At 51.1% G+C, this 19,642-nt stretch overlaps 1 protein-coding gene across 5 annotated transcripts in view; it reads right to left on the bottom strand.

Moving 5' to 3' along the window:
- EVC (EvC ciliary complex subunit 1) overlaps nucleotides 1-19,642 on the bottom strand; it is a 74,701-nt gene that overhangs the window by 48,343 nt on the left and 6,716 nt on the right. For 3 of the 5 annotated variants that reach the window (XM_053901702.1, XM_053901703.1, XM_053901704.1), the window contains 5 exons: nucleotides 13,191-13,274; nucleotides 10,928-11,160; nucleotides 9,559-9,643; nucleotides 3,599-3,697; nucleotides 595-732 (listed from right to left, as the gene is read on the bottom strand). In XM_053901702.1, coding sequence (XP_053757677.1) covers nucleotides 595-732; nucleotides 3,599-3,697; nucleotides 9,559-9,643; nucleotides 10,928-11,160; nucleotides 13,191-13,274 — 639 coding nt within the window. Of the gene's footprint in view, nucleotides 1-594; nucleotides 733-3,598; nucleotides 3,698-9,558; nucleotides 9,644-10,927; nucleotides 11,161-13,190; nucleotides 13,309-19,642 lie in introns of all 5 variants that reach the window. The other 2 variants (XM_053901705.1, XM_019453738.2) reach the window with 2 other exon arrangements.

Below are 19,642 nucleotides of genomic sequence, written 5' to 3'. Positions count from 1 at the left end.
CCTATCACAACGCTCGTGAGCTCTAAAGTCTGCATTCTCCTCACCTGTCGGCTCCCCCGCCAGACCAGCCTGTGCATCTGTCTGGCAAGGCCAGGTCTAAGTTCATTCTGCATCCCCAGTGTGCAGCACAGTCCTGGGTGCCAAAAAATGTTTGTTTAATACCTAACGTAGGAACAGGGGGCAATGGAACTGAGAAGCAAGAAAAGGGATATTTGAGAGAAGCCACCCTGGCTAGATTTTAAACCCAGCTTTCATGAGTGACGCCTCGGGCTGGAGAAGTTAGCCGCTCACATCTGTTCTAATCCACGGGGTGGTATGACATAGAGGGTTAGAGCAATCTTTGCTGAGAATGATCAAAAGATCAATCTAAAATTTAAACAAGGGGAATTCATTGGAATTCCCAAGGAACCTTGGCCCCTTAATTATACCTTCTCTATCACATAACTTCCGAAACTGGATCCCTGGCTCTGGGCAGAGCGCAACAGGGAATTCAAGTATGAAGCATGCTTCTAGAAGCCATCTCTTTAATCTCGCCAATTTAACTGTCCCAGAAAGCAAGGTTTTTACACAGGAAAAAACTAATCCATCGCATACATTATCTATTAGCTGCTCAGAGTATTCTCGCTCCTTCTTTTCCACATCTGCCAGAGTGATGTATTCAGAATCACCAGTCCCCAACATTTCCGTGTTTGATAGTTTGACCTGAAGTCTCTTTTCTAATTCCTCCAAGTCCTGGGAAAAATAGGGGAAAAAAAGCAAAATAAAAGCAAGTAAAAAATCTAATATATCTTAAATTCTACAAAAGAAATGCTTTTATCTTTCACCATATTATCATAAAATATTTCTTAACCATAACTTCCCTAGGCATTGTCCTACTTAAGGTTTGATGACAGAAATCTACTTTTCTCATTAAACATAGAGCCTCAAGAATACTAGATTCTTTTCTTCTATACTCCTCATTCCACAACCGCCCCCCCAATAGAATGTATTTTTTAAAAATGATGAAATAATGTGTTTCACTCTTTAAAGTCCTGGAAAATACCATCACATCTGGGGGTTGGAGGGGGAATCTTTCTTCCCCACTCCTCTGGTTTCCGTGGGGAAGGAATACTCTCTACACCCTAGGGGAGGCATGAAGCAATGCGATTGGTGGGTTCAACAGCAGGAAGTGTGCACCCATAACTTGTCCAGCCTCTTCCTCTTTGGCATGGACCATTCAGGGGAGGCCATTGCTGTGGTGTGGCCTCGGCCCAGGGTGGGCTGGGCAGGCCAGAGGTGGCCAGCTTCGCCCCAGACGAGGCAGGTATTTACCTAGTCCTGAGTTTATGACTCTGCTGCTCAGCTAAGCCACGTCCTCCAAGCTGCCCTGTGAAGCTGACCTCTCTGTATCTGTCCCCTTGACTCTGTCTCTTAATCAACTCAGAACTGGAGCAGGAGCCTCCTCTGTACCGGCTCCTTCAGGCCCCGCCGTGGGGCGCGAGAGGAGCCCCGTCTCCTCCAGGACCATGTCGAGAGAACTGGAATCTGAGCCGGGGTGGCTCCAGCTTCATTCGGAAAAAAGATGTTGCTGAAAACTGCTTCTGCGCGTCCGTGGGGAAGCTGTGCGTGATTTCGGGCCCTTGTCACTACCAGAGAGAGACGCTGGCTCCTGCCAGAGGGAGAGCCTGATGTTCGGGGAGTTGGGGTATTTCGTCTGGAGTCTCTTCCCTGTAGGATGAGGCGTGCTGGGCTCGACGCTCAGCCTCGAGGACCCCAGATACCTGCGCCTCCAACTGCATGCACCCCCATGATGCTGCTTCCTTCCCAAGAGCAGCCCGTCTGAGTACCTTTGTCCTCGTCTAGAAGTCGGGGGGGGGGGTCATGATGAGCATTAAATAAAAGTACACATTGGAAGCACTTGGCCAGACAACCTCTCGATAAGCAGCAGCCACTGCAGTGATTACCCTGCTGTGCCGGTACTGGTGTTGGAACCGGCTCCTGGGTCTGCAGACTACAAAGCTTGTTACCGTTTTCGTGTAACACAGCTTCGTTATTACTTGTGCAATTCCCAGTGTCGCCATGATTATTGTCATTTATTCACTGGAGAGTCATTTAGACTCAGCCTCATTTTCCTCAGCTGTAAACAAATAATAACGGCTCCTCCCAGGGCTGTTGTGAAGACTGAATAAAATAATGTGTGAGGGGGCGTCTGGGTGGCTCTGTCGCTTAAGCGTCTGACTCTTGATTTTGGCTCAGGTCACGATGTCACGGTGGGTGAGATCGAGCCCCTTGTCGGGCTCTGTGCTGACAGCATGGAGCCTGTTTGGGATTCTCTTGCTCCCTCTCTCTCTTCCCCTCCCCGTGCACTTGTGCGCTGTCACTCTCTCTCAAAATAAATGCATAAAGTTAACAAAAAATTGCGTGAAAACCCCGTGTGCGTTGCCTGATGATGACGATCCTGGTAGCGGTGATACCGAGGACGGTGACGATGACCACCATGGTGTACCGTGTCCTCCCTGGGGTGCCTTGGTGTCTCCTTCCCCATGGGATGCAGGAGAGCGGGGAAGAAACCTTCTCTCCCAGTCCCCCAGGTATCATGGCGGTGGTGGTGGCGGTAACGATAATGGTGTGACGATAATCATAAGAATGATTATGACGATCAAGATGATGGTGGCGATGACAATAATGGTAGTGGTGGTGACAGCGGGGATTAAACAGTAACGATGGTGAGGACGCTGCTACTGATGAAGTGGAAGACGGTTGTTGTGGTCGTAACGAGGCTGATGGTAGCCACCATGTATTCAGGGTCTAACTATTACTGTGCCACATGCGTCACGCACTTTCTCTCATCCCTTCCATGATCCCATAGGACGGGAATTATTATCCCATGGCACAGGAGGAACCTGGGATTCTGAGAGTTTGTGAAGGAAAACCAGGATGTCTGACTCTGAGACCCGGCTCATTTCGCGGCACGTAAAACAACGGAAACTTCATGTAAAAGACCGAGAGGAGGGGAACGCAAAGTAGGACAAACCGTTGTAACCAATAAACCGATGATGTATTTAAAAATACCCCACCTTGGGGCACCTGAGTGGCTCAGTTGGTGAAGCGACAGACTTTGGCTTAGGTCATGATCTCGCGGTGGGTGGGTTCGAGCCCCGCGGCGGGCTCTGTGCTGACAGCTCAGAACCTGGAGCCTGCTTCGGATTCTGTGTCTCCCTCTCTCTCTACCCCTCCCCTGCTCATGCTCTGCATCTCTCTCTCTCTCTCTCTCTCTCTCAAAAATAAACATTAAAAAAATAATTAAAAAATCCAAAAATAAAAATACCCAACCTTGGGCAGAAGCTAAAGGTAACAGTGGTTCTCTCTGAGTAGCGGGTATGACCAACACTCTTCTCTTTTTCCTGCTTTCAGTATTTTTCCAAATTTTAATAATAACCTATGGTCATTTTTACATTTGTACACATACTTTTGTATGACTGCACAGTTCAAAGGCAAATATTGAAATAAATTATTTTTACACGTGAAAGCAAAAATAGTTTCATACAATGTTGTGTTTTACATATTGTAATAAACTCTCACTAAGTTACCTTGAGATACAGGTTGAAGACTTACTTACGTTTTCTTGTTTCGAAAGAATCCTCTGGTATAATTCATCATCAGACTTCTTTTTGGGAAGAAGATCAAGGAGGCACATTTTTAAAATCTGAATAAACATCTATGGCCAAGAAGGAAGACATAACGGAAAGGTTTAAAAATGGTCTCTCTCTCTTCCTCCCTCCTTTCCTTCACCTGCTCCCAGCCCCTCTCCCCATCTCAATCTCTATATATCTCTTCACATGTACATATTTTTACTATAGAAAACTATCTCAGATTATAAATCACGACGATAGCATTTTCATGAAGCTTCTAAAAAATATGCTCTACTTCTTTTGTTGTCTTTTTAAAATTTTTTTTTTAATTTTGTAAATGCTTTTTTATTCATTTTTGAGAGACAGAGCAAGAGCAGGGGAGGGGCAGAGAGTGAGAGGGAGACACAGAATCTGAAGCAGGCTCCAGGCTCTGAGCTGTCAGCGCAGAGCCCGATGCGGGGCTCGAACTCACAAACCGTGAGCTCATGACCTGAGCCGGAGTCGGACGCTTAACTGACTTAGCCACCCATGCACCCCATATTATTTTAATTTTTTTAATGTTTATTTATTTTTGAGAGGGAGAGAGAAAGAGTGCAGGTGTAGGTGGAGCAGAGAGAGAGGGAGACACAGAATACAAAGTAGGCTCCAGGCTCTGTCAGAGCCCGATGTGGGGCTTGAACCCACAGACCGTGAGATAATGACCTGAGCCGAAGTCAGACACCCAACCGACTGAGCCACCCAGGCACCCCTTGATTCAAGAAATCTTCATTAGGCACTTAATATGTGCCATTCCTTCCACATTGCCCATTGCCCTGTGAGTCAAGAAAATACAAAAGGCAAAGAGTGTTGCTTCTTTGTGGGAAGAATCAGAGGGACAGTTGTTTGGACCTGGGATGTATGACATCATCCATTCCAGCCTCCTGTCTTGATGGACGGAGGCCTCCTCTAAACCAAAACGTGTCCTCCCATAAGTGGGGACACCCCAGAACGTCCAAGGGTGCTATCTCCATAATTTGTTTAACCATTCACCTACTTTAGGACCTGAGGGCATTTCCAGTGTGGGGCTCTTACGAATAAAGCTGGTAAGAACATCCACGTACAGGCTTTCGTGTGAATGTTAAGTTTCTCTGGGGTAAAGGCACAAGAGTGCAACTGCTGGGTTTTGTGACAAACTGCCTGTCTTCCTGTGCAGCACCTTATATTCCCACCAATGTACGACAGATCCAGCTTCCTCGCATCCTCACCAGCGTTTAGTGTTCTCATCACTTGTTATTTTAGCCATTCTGATAGGTGCCTACCTCACATGGTTTTAATTTGCATTTCCCTAATGGCTGATATCGTCAGGCACCTTTCTGTCTGATTTTTGTACGTGTATGCTTGCCAACTGTATCTCCTTTTTGGTGAAATGCCTGTTCATGTCTGTTGCCCATTTTCTAATTGGATTGCTTACTTCTGTTGAGGTCGGAGTGTTCTTTATAGATTTGAGGCACAAGCTTCCTGTGGATACATGGTTTGCAATGTGAATGTTTCTCTTTCTTTTCTTCCTTAATGGGGTCTTTTGCCGAGCAAAAGTTTTTAATTTTGATGAGGTTCAATTTATTAGTTTTCCCTGTGTAGGTCACATTTTCAGTGTTAAGAAAGAACTCTTTGCTAGGGTTAAATCCTGAAGATTTTCTCTTCTGTTTTTTTTTGTTTGTTTGTTTGTTTTTTTTTCCAAGATGTCTTACATTTTACATTTATGTCCATGATCCATTCGGAGTTCATTTTTGTACGACATGGAGGTCTGGCTCGAGGCCCATCTGTGTCCGCTTCTGGACGCCCATTTGCTGCATATCATTTCCTGAAAAGCTTATCACTCCTCCACTGAATTGCTTTTGTACTGTCGCCAAAAGTCAGATACTTTGGTGCAGGGCGTAACACATATTGTTCTGTAAAGGGCCACTTTACCAATAGTAAGCGTTTCTGGGTTGGTAAGCCATACTGTCTCTTGCAAATATTGGATTCTGCTGTTACAGCATCGAGGCAGCCAGGGGCAATTTGGGCAAGAACAGGCATGGCCAGATCGGCCCAAGGGCCATAGTTTGCAACCCTCGTTCTAAGGTTTGTTAAACACCGTTCTGTGCCAGGCTAAGATATAGATTATCTCATTTGGTTTTAACAGGATGCAGGAGGTTGGTACAATCTTCCCCACTTCACTGACAAGGACTCTTGGCTGAGAAATCTGGATAAACTGGCCTCATGTCACAAGGGACAGCCATGAGGGACAGAACCCAGAACTTTCCACCAACCTTCCTTACGCCTGCCCATGCTAACGAGCTCTAGGAACACAATGTTGTCCTGGCTTCCTACCCACTGAGGTCGAGGCTGCATAAGGTAACGTTCTTTTCTCAGGATGTTGGTCTCAAACCCATTTTCCTTTTGACCCCAGATGGAATCAGTAACGTATACCGGTCTTGCCTCATTCCTTTCAAGTTAAACATTTTGTAATTTGGAAACTTTACAGGCTCGGAGGAATGTGTCAACCAGGACAGGGTCCCAGGTGTCCCTCCCCCTGGATGACATGTGACATCCCCACAGTACAGTATCCACTCCAAAACTGACATCGGTCCAAGTGCAGTTTACTGCAGACTTCAGTTTCCACTCATTGTCACCGGCAGTCGTGTGTGTGTGTGTGTGTGTGTGTGTGTGTGTGTGTGTATTTTTCTGTGCAACTTTACCCCAAGTACACGTTCATGTGGCCACTGCCACAACCAAGATGGAGAATGTTCCAGCACCGGGAGAAATCCCCTAGTCCTAACGATCCCTCTAATGGCACCCCTCCCCCCCCACACACCCTAATCTGTCCTCATCTCTGCTCTTCTGCTTTGAACGCTGACAGATGCAGCTTCCCTCCACCTCCTGGTGAGCCCAGTGCCACTTTCTCCCTCAGGGGCCACCAGGGAGCTCTAAGCTCCTGGCCTGAATGATGGTTGCATCTGGCCTGAGTCACCTGAAAAAAAAATTTTTTTTTAATGTTTATTTTTGAGACAGAGACAGACAGACAGACAGAGACAGAGACAGAGAAAGGGAGACACAGAATCCAAGGCAGGCTCCAGGTTCCGAGCTGGCAGCACAGAGCCTGACGCGGGGGTTGAACCCATGAACGGGGAGATCGTGACCTGAGCCGAAGTCGGACGCTGAGCCGACTGAGCCACCCAGGCGCCCCCCACCTGAGCCGCTTTTTTATTTTACTTTGTCGTTGGCACGTAGTCAACCACGGTGTTGCCGCAGTTTCAGCTGTAACAACACAGAGACCCCACGGGTTCGTACGGGGCGCCATCTGTCTGTGGCCTGAGTCACTTCTGAACTCTGACCTGTGGTGACGGATCTCTACCAGAGAAACGGAACTCGAGGTCTCTGCGAGAGCTTGCCGTGTTTCTGCAGGTCCCGCACCCGGCGGAGATGTGCCCCGCAGTGAGGGAAAGGCCACGCGTGGAGAGCAGTCCCCAGGGCGGCCTCGGTGTCAGCGTGCACATTTCTACGGGGCGCCTACTATGTGCGGGCACACAGACCCTACACTCAGCCAGACCTCTTCTGGGTTCTGTGTCTGCCATTCACCAGCTCTGCGATTTTGGACAACTGACGCGACCTCTCTGAGTCTCAGGTTCCTTGTGAGGGTAAAACAGAAGTAAGGGCTTCACTGAGATCAGACATACAGAGTGCTTAGCTTAGCCTGGCCGAGTACGAGTGCTGACCGAGCAGTGCTGTGACAGGGCTGGTCACACCGCCCAGCAGAGCCCAGAGCTCTGCCCGCAGAGACGACTTCACTTCCTAGAAATTCTACGGGGTAAGAGCTGGAAAAACATTATCTTTATACCTTTCCTAAAGTGGCCCAGAGAGGGGAAGCGACTTACCCAAGGTCACACAGCCCGTAAGTGTGGGAGGGTGGACTAGAACCCAGGTCTCTGACTCCTAATCCAGTGCTTCTGGAACTTTCCTAGGTTCCAGCTTACGTGTCTCCCTCCAAGGAAGCCTGGCCATCTCCCCCACACTCGGGCCCCCCTTACACATGCTCACGGCACTGTATCGTTTGTTCAGACCCACTGTCTGAATGGTGTATTTGTGTGGTTTACTGCTGTGTCCCCGTGGAGAGTGGGCTCCATGCAGGTGGCGGCTGTCCTTGTCCCTGTCCCTGTCCACTGCGCCTGGCAGGGAGGGGAGGCTGCCCACATATAAGGCGGGCAGATGAGTGACGGTGGATGCTTCCTCCAGGTCCCCACAGGCACCTGCTGTCTACTCTGGGGGCGAGGTGCCTGGCACCATGTCACTCGCAAGCTGGATGGGGCTCTGAGCCCAGTAACAGTCAGCCCTCCAGGGAGCCCAGAGCCTTTGAGAAGATGGCCAGGGCCACCTGCCTGCAGGTGGGACGCGATGTGGCCGAGCGAAAGCAGGCGGGCTGCGGCCTCAAGGCCACGGGGCTCTCCAGGCACAGTGGGGCTGCCAGAAGAGGCTCTATTTCTGGAGTCCTGGTAGGATTCCTGGTTTCCATCACTGGCCCCTGTTTACGAGGCCCTTCCTGCTCTCACGGAGCCCGCATTTCTTTTCACTGCATCCCCAACTTGATGTTTTTATTTTTCTAGCTTCTAACGAAGCACCTCCCAGGCATGTCTGTCTGTGTCTCCATTTCTACGTCTCTGTCACCCTCTCCATCGGTCCCTCTCCCCTTCTCTTTGCAGCAGGCCTCCCCTCTGTAGATCTCATCCTTCAGTCAATAATTTGGGAGAAATCATTCCTCTTTGTAAGCCCCCTGGCCCCGATGCCTGGCCGGCCCTGCCGTTCTGCAGCCACAGTGGGACGCATCCCTCTGCCCCCCCCCGCCCCCAGCCTGGATCCAGTGCTGATTCACTGGGAGGCCGGGGCATCTGGCAGAGATGAGTCTTGGTCCGCTGCCCTCTGTGGTTCTGATGGCGCCCTCATCCGCTTGGAGAACGCACGCCTACAACAAGGTGCCTGACTGCCCATCTCAGCTCCAACTTCGGGCTTTACGACTCGGGGTGAGTCCTTCTCTCTGTGCCTCAGTTTCCTCATCTGTAACGTGGAATAACGATGGCACCCACCTCTCCTGGTTGTGGTGAAGTTCAGAGCTAACTGCCTGTGTAACACGCCCAGGGCCCAATACATAGTAAGCAATCAACAAAGTTAGTGCTCGTGAGTACAATATTATCTTCGCTATGATCACTCCTTTAAAAATGCTGTGCTCTTGGGGCGCCTGGGCGGCTCAGTCAGTTAAGCATCTGACTTCGGCTCAGGTCATGATCTCCCGGTTCGGGAGTTCGAGCCCCACATCCGGATCCTATGGCCCCTTTCACTCTACCCCTGCTTCGCTTGTGCGCGCACGCTCTCTCAAATGAACATTAAAAGGAAAAATCTGGGCGCCTGGGTGGCTCAGTCCGTTAAGTATCCGACTTTGGCTCAGGTCATGTTCTCGCGGTTTGTGAGTTCGAGCCCCGCATCGAGCTCTGTGCTGACAGCTCAGAACCTGGAACGTGCTTCAGATTCTGTGTCTCCCTCGCTCTCTGCCCCTCCCCCGCTCACGCTCTGTCTCTGTCTCAAAAATAAATAAACGTTTAAAAAAAATTTTTTTTTAAAAAGCAAAAACCACAAATCAAAATGCTGTGCTCTTTTCCATGCCTTTTACCCCCGTCTCCATCAGGAAGTGTGCCCTGGGAGGAGGGTCTCATCTTTCCACCCCACCCCACAGCTCTGGGTCAAGTACAGCCTGTGCCCCATGAACAGGCACAAATTGCTTCTCTATTTTATTGTCAGAAGCCTAACGCCCTGTGCCTTCCTGTCACGGAGGCTCCACTGTCACTAGGACCCAGTCCCTGAGGGCACACAGGACTCGGTGCCCATGGGGGGCCTGTGTTCACGACCCGGGAAAGGGCGAGAAACTTGGCCGGCCACCTACCAGGTGCTTCTCCCGCCTCAGCGCCGTGTCCAGATGCAGCAGATCCTTTAAGTGAAGGTTATAGATACACAAGTCAAGGTCCACACTGAAAAGTCCAAAGAGAAACGGAAGGCCTTTGAGAGTACTTGAGGTGGGGAGGGGGGTGACAGGGAGGGAGCACATCCCTGCTCAGTACAAGCCTCGGTGCATCCCGAGCCCAGATTTTAAATTCTGCAGCGTGCAGAGGTTCCCAACAGCCGCCCAGGTGATTCATCCATCACTTGTGACCGGAAGGGAGCAGCTGTCTGCGACGTGACGGGCAGAAGGCAGCAAGAGACGGAGGCGGGAGAAGAAGCACACCCCATTCCGGCATCGTAACGTCTGCATCACAAGCCCTCTCCCCTCCGCCCCTGCAGGCAGACATTCTCATGCCCATTTTACAGATGGGGAAACAGACTTAGGAAGTCAATTAGCCGTCACAGGGTCACAGGGCAGGTCAGTGGCCGGGCAGAGTTGACCGTTTGTCCGGGGTGGGCACACGCACTCTGAGCAGCCCCATTCCCACCCAAACTGTGACGAGCCCAGTAAGTTCCCAAAGCTCCTCAATACCCCTTCCCAACCACTGTCAAGGTCGGCACAGAGCTCAGGGTCTGGGCCCCCTCCTTCCACAGCCCTGAGCTGAGGTGGGGCCCGGTTCATCTCACGGGGGCAGGGCCCCTTGGACGTCACCGAACTTAAAGAGCAGAGAAGTCTGAGGACCAAAGCACAACGCTGTTGCCTCTGTCTTCAGCCTCTCCCACGGGCTGAGCAGCTTGGTGATTTACAGCGCAGGCTTTGAAGATAAGGTCAAACCCAGCCGTACCACTCACCTGCTGTGTGACCTCCGGCATGTTACTCAGCCTTTCTGTGTCCCTTCATTCTTTGTAAAACGAGGGCAGTGATAGCAGCTACCACATAGTGTTAAGAGGAATTAATTCATTGATTGATTAACTTTTATTCATCCATCACTGAACCTGTCCCAGGCTCCTACGGGGCAGTAGGGACACAGCAGTGAATAAAACAGACCCGGTCGCACTCGTGAGACAATTAATCCCTGCAAAGTGCTCAGTACTCTGCCCAGTACACAGAAGGCACCTGATCAGTGCTAGCTGCTGTTATGCAACGCCCAGGGCACGTCGATGATTCAACGACGCCCCTAATGTCTCTCCTCGGGGCTCAGGCTGGATTCCATAACCCCCACGTTGGCCAACACCACATGGTGAGCTGCAGCTCAGACACTGGGTGGCTGTGTGTCCGTGGCTGAGTTGCTTAACCTCTCTGGGCTTCCATTTTCTCCACTGACAGTGATATGGTCCACGGGTCTGTTTCTCCATCCCTTCCCCCGCCTTACCTCTCGCAGATCAGCACCTCGGGGAAGCTGTTCACCCGGACGAAGGTGCGGCTGAGGAACCTGTCGTCACTGGCCGTCGAGTGGATGCTAGACGAGGAGCTACAGTCCTCCTTCTCGGCCTGGCTCAGGCTCCCCAGGCTGCTGGAGGGGGAAGCCTCCACCGGCTGGTTCGGCAAGATGGCCTGCTTTAAGTTTTCGTGCAGAGACGGGTTGGAGGAACCGTCGGCCAGCGGCTGGGGTCGGGGGAGAGAAAGCTCGCTCAGTCCGCATGACCTATCGTGACTTTGCTTCAGTAATTCCGCCAGAGATATATGACAGCAGTCCCAAGAGGGCCAGGCTGGGGACACACTGGGAGGGGAAGAGTAAACAGGTAGAGCCCCGTGCCCCAGGGTCACGCCCACATCTACCCCCCAGGGACCAGGGTCATAGCTCTTGTCCCCAGGAGGCCAGCCCCTCTGCACTAGGCCCCTACCCCTTAGCCATGAGCCTGGGTCCGCTCACCAGTGGCCCACCTACACCCCAGACCTGGCCGCCAACTCTGACCTCCACCTGCTCCCTGCCCCCCGCCCCCACTGCTTCTGCCTCTGTCCCAGACCCCCGGCTCTGCTCTGTCCACTGACCTGCTGACCACCTGGCTCTTCCCCACCTACACTGACCTGGGCATCACCTCCTGACCCCAGGCCTTCGAGGTGGCTCCCCACTGCCCTTAGATAGGCCCGAAACTCCTTACCAAGGGACTCAAGACCCACACGCTGCCATGGCCACATGAGGTCACAGCCTAGTGCCTGGCACAGCTGGAGGGCTCAACAAATGTCAGCCACCACCTCTGTCCAGCTTGCTCCACTGCTCCAGAATGTTCCTGCCCAAGTAGTACAGAGCCGGCTGCCAGCTCCAAACCTCCCTCGTCATTCCATACTTCTGGGTCTTTCCAGATTCTGGTCCCCTTGCCCGCAACAGCCCTCACTCACTGTCTGCTGGGCAGAGGCATCCCTCCCTCCAGACACAGATCCAGAGCCTTCCATCCCTGGTAGCCCGGCCCAGCCCATGCCGGTTACGGCACACCGTCCTACAATCTCTGCCCAGACGGTGAGGGCCTCCAGGGTGAGGACGATGCTGTCCCAACCACTGGATAATCCCCAGCGCCCAGCAGGAGCCTGCCTGGCAAAGGGTGTCGACGATGAATAAATGCCCCTGGTCCGGGAGTTTTGCCCCAACACCCACCCACCAGATAGCTAAGTGAAGGAGGCAGTTCCCAATGAGCGTCTCTGGGAGCAGTCCCAGTACTGCAGAAAAGTTCTAATCTGGGAAAGTCTGTGTTCGGCACAGTGAAATCATTTCTGTGGGGCAGGGATTTGCAGAACCTGGCTCTGGCTGTCTTCAAAAGCAAATAATAACCGAGGAAACCGAACAAGTACAGAGCGCTTGGCTGCCACATGCAGGGCTAAGCCCTATGTCTATAATCCCATTTGACCCTCAAACAATTGGGGGAGGCAGGAGGGCCCATCACCCCCATTTGCAGATGAAGAAACAGGAGGCCGAGTCAGAAAATGGCCCATAGTAACGGCCGAGATAAGAGTTAGGATGGAGTCTGTGTGACCCCAGAGCCCGTCTTGTTTACGGCCAGGAGAGCAGGCAACATTTTCCTCCAGTACTGGACCAGGGACTCTTTCTTCCAGGGACAGTCTCAAAGCCAAGGGCTCCTAGAAGCACCGTGGGATGGGCTACTGTCTGCAAATCTCCTGACCGCAGGTGAATTCCTGGCTTCAGGTGTAAGAGACCTATAGCCAGGGGACCTCGCACAGGTCATTGGCCTCTCTGGGCCTCAGTTTCCTTATGCATGAAGAGGCAATAACAGTATGATTTACCTTATGGGAAATGCCTAACGCATGAGAAATGCTTAGCATTGGGCCAGCCCCACAGTCAGTGTTCAGCAGGGTGGAAGCGGGATCTGTGAATGAGGAGCGATGCCAGGAACTGTGTCAGGGCCGGTGTTTGTGTTACTGCTAGAAGAGTAGGGTGCTGCCCTACTGTGCTGCCCCTGGTGTTCCTGGGGACACCTTGCTATACCCTGTCCCCGACAATGCTGTCATAAAGAGGATTCATCCTAAAGTTTTAGTCCATTCCACAGCCTCAAAATTATCCTTATTAAAATGACTTACCACAAAACCCTCAGAGAGGACCCAAAACCACTGCCCACTCCTACCCCCATCTCTAGGGCATTACTGAATAATTGCGTTTCTAAGACGGAGCTGAGGACTCTTACCCGGAACTTCTGATTGATGGGATAGATGACTTTTGCCTTCAGTGCAAATGCTGTGATGTTGCTGTTGAAAGATGGCTCACATTCCTGGGAAGGAAGAACACATGGCATCGGGTGCTTTCTAGAAAATGAAGGATAAACCGCTAAGAGTTACAAAAATGCCACACCCCATTTGTAACAGTGGCCTTGGAAAGGGACTGTAACAGGCTCATTTAGATCCCAGTAGGTGATCACTTGTTAGAAGGATGGGTGGGTGGATGGGTGGATGGATGGGTAAATGAATAGGTGGATGGATGGACAGATGGACAAATGGGTGGATGGATGCATGGGTGGATGGGAAAATGGATGGATGGGTAGATGGATGGATGGATGGACAGACTGATGGATGCATGGATGGATGGATGGATGGATGGATGGATGGATGGATGAATGGGTGGATAGGTAGATAGGTGGGTAAATGGATGGATAGACATATGGACAAATGGGTGGATGGATGAATGGGTGAATGGGAAGGTGGATGGGAAAGCGAATGGGAGGGTGGATGGATGGATGGATGGATGGATGAACAGATGAATGGGTGGATAGGTAGAGAGGTGGGTGAATGGATGGATAGACATGGACAAATGGGTGGATGGATGAATGGGTGAATGGGAAGGTAGATGGGTAGGTGGGTGGATGGATAGATGGATGGATGGATGGATGGATGGGTGGATGGATGATGGATGGATGGATGAATGGATGGGTAAATGAATAGGTGAATGGATGGACAGATGGACAAGTGGGTGGATGGATGCATGGGTGAATGGGAAAGGGGATAGGTGGGTGGATGGGTGGATGGATGGATGGATAGATGGATGGATGGATGGATGGATGGATGATGGGCAGATGGATGGGTGGATGATGGATGGATGGATAGATGGATGGATAGATGGATGGATGGATGGATGGATAGGTAGATAGAGAGGTGGGTGAATGGGTGGACAGACATATGTACAAATGGGTGGATGGATGAATGGGTGAATGGGAAGGTGGATGGGAAAGCGGATGGGTGGGTGGATGGATGGATGATGGATGGATAGATGGATGGATGGATGGATGATGGATGGATGATGGATGGATGGATGGATGATGGATGGATAGATGGATGGATGGATAGATGGATAGACGGATGGATGGGTGGATGGATGGATAGATGGATGGATGGATGGACGGATGGATGAATGGGTGGGTGGATGATGGATGGATGGATGAATGGGTTGACAGGTGGATAGAGAGGTGGCTGGATGGATAGATGGACATATAGACAAATGGGTGGATGGATGAAAGGATGGGTGGGTGGATGAGTAGATGTTATATAGCACATTCCTTATTTAATTCCAAGTCTTCAGCTTTGAAAGAAATAAGTATTTAAATAACATGACAAAAATTTATGAGCGTTCCTAAAAATTGTGAACCATCTTTTAGTGGAAAAGAAAACAGAGTAGTTTTAGCATTGCCAGGGGCATAAACATTTACACACGGTAATATTCACACAAGCCTCTGGATCAGAGCCTTCAATGAAAAGCAGTTGGGCAAGTCTTTTCACTTCTCTGAGCCTCAGTCTTCCCAGACAGAAAACAAGGTACCGTATGTGCCCCTAGGTCCGTGAGACAAAGCACCCAGCAGAGTTGCTGGGACAGAAGAGCCGCGAAGCAAGGGTGGGGAAGAGGTGCCTTCCCGGGGAGCCTTCTCTGACCGCAACTGGAAAGACTTACTCCCGGCTGCTCAAGGTTCCCCACATCCTCTCTGTATCTCCCTCTGCTGGAGCCGCCCCCTGCATTTTGCTGGGCGTGCTGAGTAAATGTTTTGGAAACCACCTGCTGGGCATGACGGTGAGCAGGCAGCCGAATCAGGAGCCTGGCACTCCAGACCACGAGAAATCTCGACCTGCCGGGCGAAAACTGCACCCTCATCTACTGCAACGCTGTTCAACCAAAATTTCTGAAGAAAGAGCTCCATAACCAATGATTTCTTGTTGCCAACTTTACCTCGGGATAAGATACCCTATCACAGGGGATACAGAAAGATTTACCACCACCTCATGATGCGGGCACTGGGACAGCACCCGACAGCGGTGTGGCCCAGGACGCCTCCCAAGCGGGTTTCGCCGAGATGCCCTTCTGAGCAGGGTGGGGGTGGAAGCCACAGGGCGAGGGCTGGACCTTGTCATTTCCACCTGTGCTTCATGACTCACAAAAAACAGACTTAGATGACGAGAATGGGGCAGACCACCCACGTGTGCCACCGCCAAGGGCCCCGCCGCTGAGTCTACTGTCTTCATTTCTCATGGGGGAGACGAGACACAGAGCAGTTAAGCCGTGAGCCCAAGGTCACACAGCTGATAAACGCCAGAACCGGGATTTGAGCTCAGATTCCCTCCTCTTTGGCTGACACCTTTCCGCCTCCTTCAATGTCATACAAAAAAGAATGAGGGTAAGAGCCAGGAGGTTAAAAAGGAAGTGGGTGTTCAGTAGAGAAGAGCCCTGGGCTGGTGTCCCCACCCTCCAGGAGCACAGGCCACATCCTGAGATACTTTGTTATTCCCACACCCCAACCTGCCATGTAAAATCAACCACAAATTCCACACTCAAACTCCTAAATGTCACTCAGACCCACAGCCCTGGCCCCAGCCACCACCATAATTACCCTAAGGGCTTCAACAGCCTCATAACTGGCTCCCGTCCATGCACTGAGTGCCTACTATGTGCTAGGCTCTTAATGCCTTCTTGATCATTTAATTATCACACGTCAGCCAGTTTGGGGAGATCTGTACTATTTCCATCATCCCTATTTCATGCAGCAAGGCTCAGAGGTTAACACCTTCCAATTCATTCTCTACGTGGCAACTGAATGATCTTTTGAACTTGGAATCCCCCTCGCTGCCGGCTTAAAACCCTTCCTGGCTTCCCTGTGATCCGAGGGAGGAGGGCAAAGCCTGCCCTGGCCCCCAGCATCCAGTCCCCATCTCTGCTTGAAGCTGTGCAGGTACAAAGGCAAAGGAGGACCGTAAGATTGAAAAGGCTGATTTCAGAACAGGTTACATAATTTGCGGGGTCCAATACAAAGTGAAAATGGGGGGTTGTGCATCTTATCAGAAAGTGATTAAGAATTTCAGGACAGCAGGGTCCAGAGAGCAGAAGCAGGGCCCGACTGAGCTCAGGCCCTGTGTGTTTGCGCGGGCTGCACGCCCGGGAAGCCGGTCCGGGCTGCTTTCCAGTGGACACTCGCCTGCTCAGAGAAAGCCGGGGAAGCGGAGGGCACCACTGTGCTTTTCTAAACTTCTTACAAACAGAGGCGAAGAGAAAGCACAGCATGGAAAGGGTGGAAAATGAGAGGAAGGGCGTGGTCGCTGCCCTGCAGGGGAGACAGACAACAAAAATTGCACTTAATGTGAAAAACATAATTAGAAGAACAGGATGAATAGGCTGGGGTCCACCCGAGACGCAGGGAAGCAGAAGCCGGGCCTGCGCATCAAAGCGTCAAGTCCAGCTGAGGCGTTCCCGAGCCGTCCGGGGAGCCTGTGAATGCGCCCCATCCACCTGCAGTTTCCACCCCATCCACCCACAGGATGCAAGCCCATCGAGCACCGAGGACCGACCCCGTGACGGTCACGATGTTTGTCAGGATGAAGGGCCCGAAAGGGCTTGGCAAATGGAATCCAGGAGAAAACTGGCTTCTGCTGTTTTTGGTTTTGTTTTTGTTTCTTTTTACAGCTTTTCTTATTAAGTTCAGATGCCTTCCAAATTCTGATGACCTTCCCAACAGCAGCAATACAATTATACAGAAAATTGGTCGTAGTGCAAGTTCACAATGTAAAACTTCCCCAGCTGAAGCAATGCAATTATTCAGAAAATTAGTGAAAGCGTAATCGCAGGAAAAGAAAAGGCATCTCGCTCACCAACATCAAGGTGTTCTTTCAGTGAGCGCGTGGATGCGACCACAAAGGAGCCATCGCCCCAGCTCTCTTCATCCTGGGCAATGGCATGCCTCAGAGCCTTCTGGAGTTTTCGGTTTGTTTTTGACCGACGTGAGCTATTTATCGAAATGAGGTTCATGCCAGGAGTGGCCTGGGCCACAAATGCCTTGGGTTTTCTGTGCATTTCAGGACATCGGCGTTAGAGCTCAGCTCGCCCGGTCAGAATCAGTCCTGGCTGCATTCCTTGACAAGCTCAGCCTGCAGAAGGCAGGGCATTTTGGCAAAGCCGGTCACTGGAACAGGCAGATCTTTAACTTAACTCTTGGCAATTATTAGCTAGATAATGGACATCGGCTGGCATAGCTAAACAGTTAACAGGTAAAGCGTTACTGGGAAAAATAGAGTGTGGCTTCCGGGGAGGTAAAAGGACTGGGCTCCCCTGCAAACGCTGAGAGATCGCTGCAGTCCTGCAGTCCGAATATTTGCAGAGTTAGCAGGTGATCAGACAGGTTAGGTTTCTTGTCCAATGCCACACAGCAAACAGGTGACGGGACTGGGGCCGGCTTCTGGGGTCCTGGATCCCCAAGCCTGTCGTGTTTTCATCACCTCCAAAGCTGCCCTCTGCGTGAGCAGGGTTGTATCCAGGCAATTCAACCACAGAGAGCGTGCAATTTAACAATTTCTAGCATATTCACAGCTATGCGCAGCCATGACCACAGTCAATTGGGGAACACTTCTACCGTCTCCAAAAGAAACCCTTTCGCTGTCACCTCTCTCCCTCCCACACCCTCCTCCCCAGGCAACCACCAACCTCCTTTCTGTCCCTGTAAATGTACCTGTTCCGAACATTTTATACGAATGGAATCCTCTGATAGGTGGTCTTTTGTGACTGGCTTCTTTCAGTCAGCATATCTTCAGGCTCCATTCGTGTTGAAGCAGGTACTAGGATTTCGTTCCTTGTCATGAACACGGTGCACACGTTCTCGTGCACACGTATGTTCCCACTGTTGGGAGCATGGTTTTGATAACACGGATGATAGGGCCAGAGGGCCAGAGGGTGAGGGAAAGACACACAGACACACGGAGATGCAGACAGACAGAGAGACACGAGAGAGAGGGACACACAGACAGCTGCACCAACACACGCACGTGCAGCCACATGGGGACACCAAGCGCCTGGGGACAGAGAGGCAGGGAGCATGAGCCGGACACACAGCACCTATGTGCCAGGGGCCCGCTCCCGCTGCAGCCCCGCAAGGGCAGCTAATCCATCCATCGGGCCGCGTAAGGGAAGCCTGTGTCCAGAATCCTCGGGAAGATAGATCTGCCTCGTGGGGCTGCTCAGAGAGGTGCTTGGGGGTAATCCACACGAGTGCTCACCATCATTCAAAAGTGACATATGTGAAAATGCCTGACATTCAGTAGGTGCTAAAAAAAAAATGTCAGTTCAGTCTTCCCCTTTTCTCAGGACGTTCTCCATCCCTCCCTCTCCCCCTCTCTCTCTCTCCCTATCTACCTGTGTAAATGTCTATATTTACCTTTGGGCAATTGAGGGTAAATGGCCAGGATCCATAGTATTTTCTGGGGACCGGCAAGCGTCTAGAAATAGCACACCTTTGGAAGAAACGCCCTCCTTATCCACAGAGCTCATGCATGAAATGATGCCCCACGGCGAGCTCAGGCTGGGCAGTGTGGGGGCCAGTGAGGAAGGAACGGGGAGAATCCACCTTCAACATGTCTATCAAGAGGTCCAGAGCCCGAGTTCCTGGACATTTACTTAACATTCACGTAAAAGAAATAAAACGAAATGGAAACAAACTTACGTACAAACACTCACAGACGCCTCATTCAGAAGAGCCAAACCCTGGAAACAACTTGCATGGTGATATATCCCCACAGTGGACTGAGCAATTAAAAGGATAGATTGGGGGAGCCTGGGGGGCTCAGTCGGTTAAGCCTCCAACTTCGGCTCAGGTCAAGAATCTCACAGTTCGTGGGTTCGAGCCCCGCGTGGGGCTCTGTGCTGACAGCTCAGAGCCTGGAGCCTGCTTTGGGTTCTGGGTCTCCCTCTCTCTCTGCCCCTCCCCCGCCTCAGGAAGAAGTAAACATTAAAAAAAATTTTCAATAAAAATTAAAAGGGATGGATTACTGATAAGTGCAGCCATACGGTAAAAGCCTCGAGAGCAGTGTGTTGAGTCACTGTCAGCACAAGAAAGCACAGGATTCTAGAACAGTGAGACCACAGTGGTGATGGGAATCACACACCTGCCACTTCTGGAAGGAGCAGGGAAGGTGGTAGATGGGGGGAAGGTAAACCAGAAAGGAGCATGGGGGAGGTTTCTGGGGCAACAGAATGTTCCAGATCGGGGTATTGGCTATAAGTGGAAAACAAAATTTGTGCACTTTGCTGTATGTAAATTATACTGCAGGAACGAAGCCTGTTGGGAAATCTGTCAGGGGCTCATCTGGATGACATCTGTGCTGCCAGGCAGGGCACACA

The sequence above is a fragment of the Panthera pardus genome, unplaced genomic scaffold (genome assembly GCF_024362965.1).
Source record: "Panthera pardus isolate Hobbes unplaced genomic scaffold, ASM2436296v1 HiC_scaffold_13, whole genome shotgun sequence".
NCBI lineage: Eukaryota > Metazoa > Chordata > Mammalia > Carnivora > Felidae > Panthera > Panthera pardus.
Note: the sequence above shows the minus strand (reverse complement) of the source record. Positions and strands in the feature narration are given on the sequence as shown.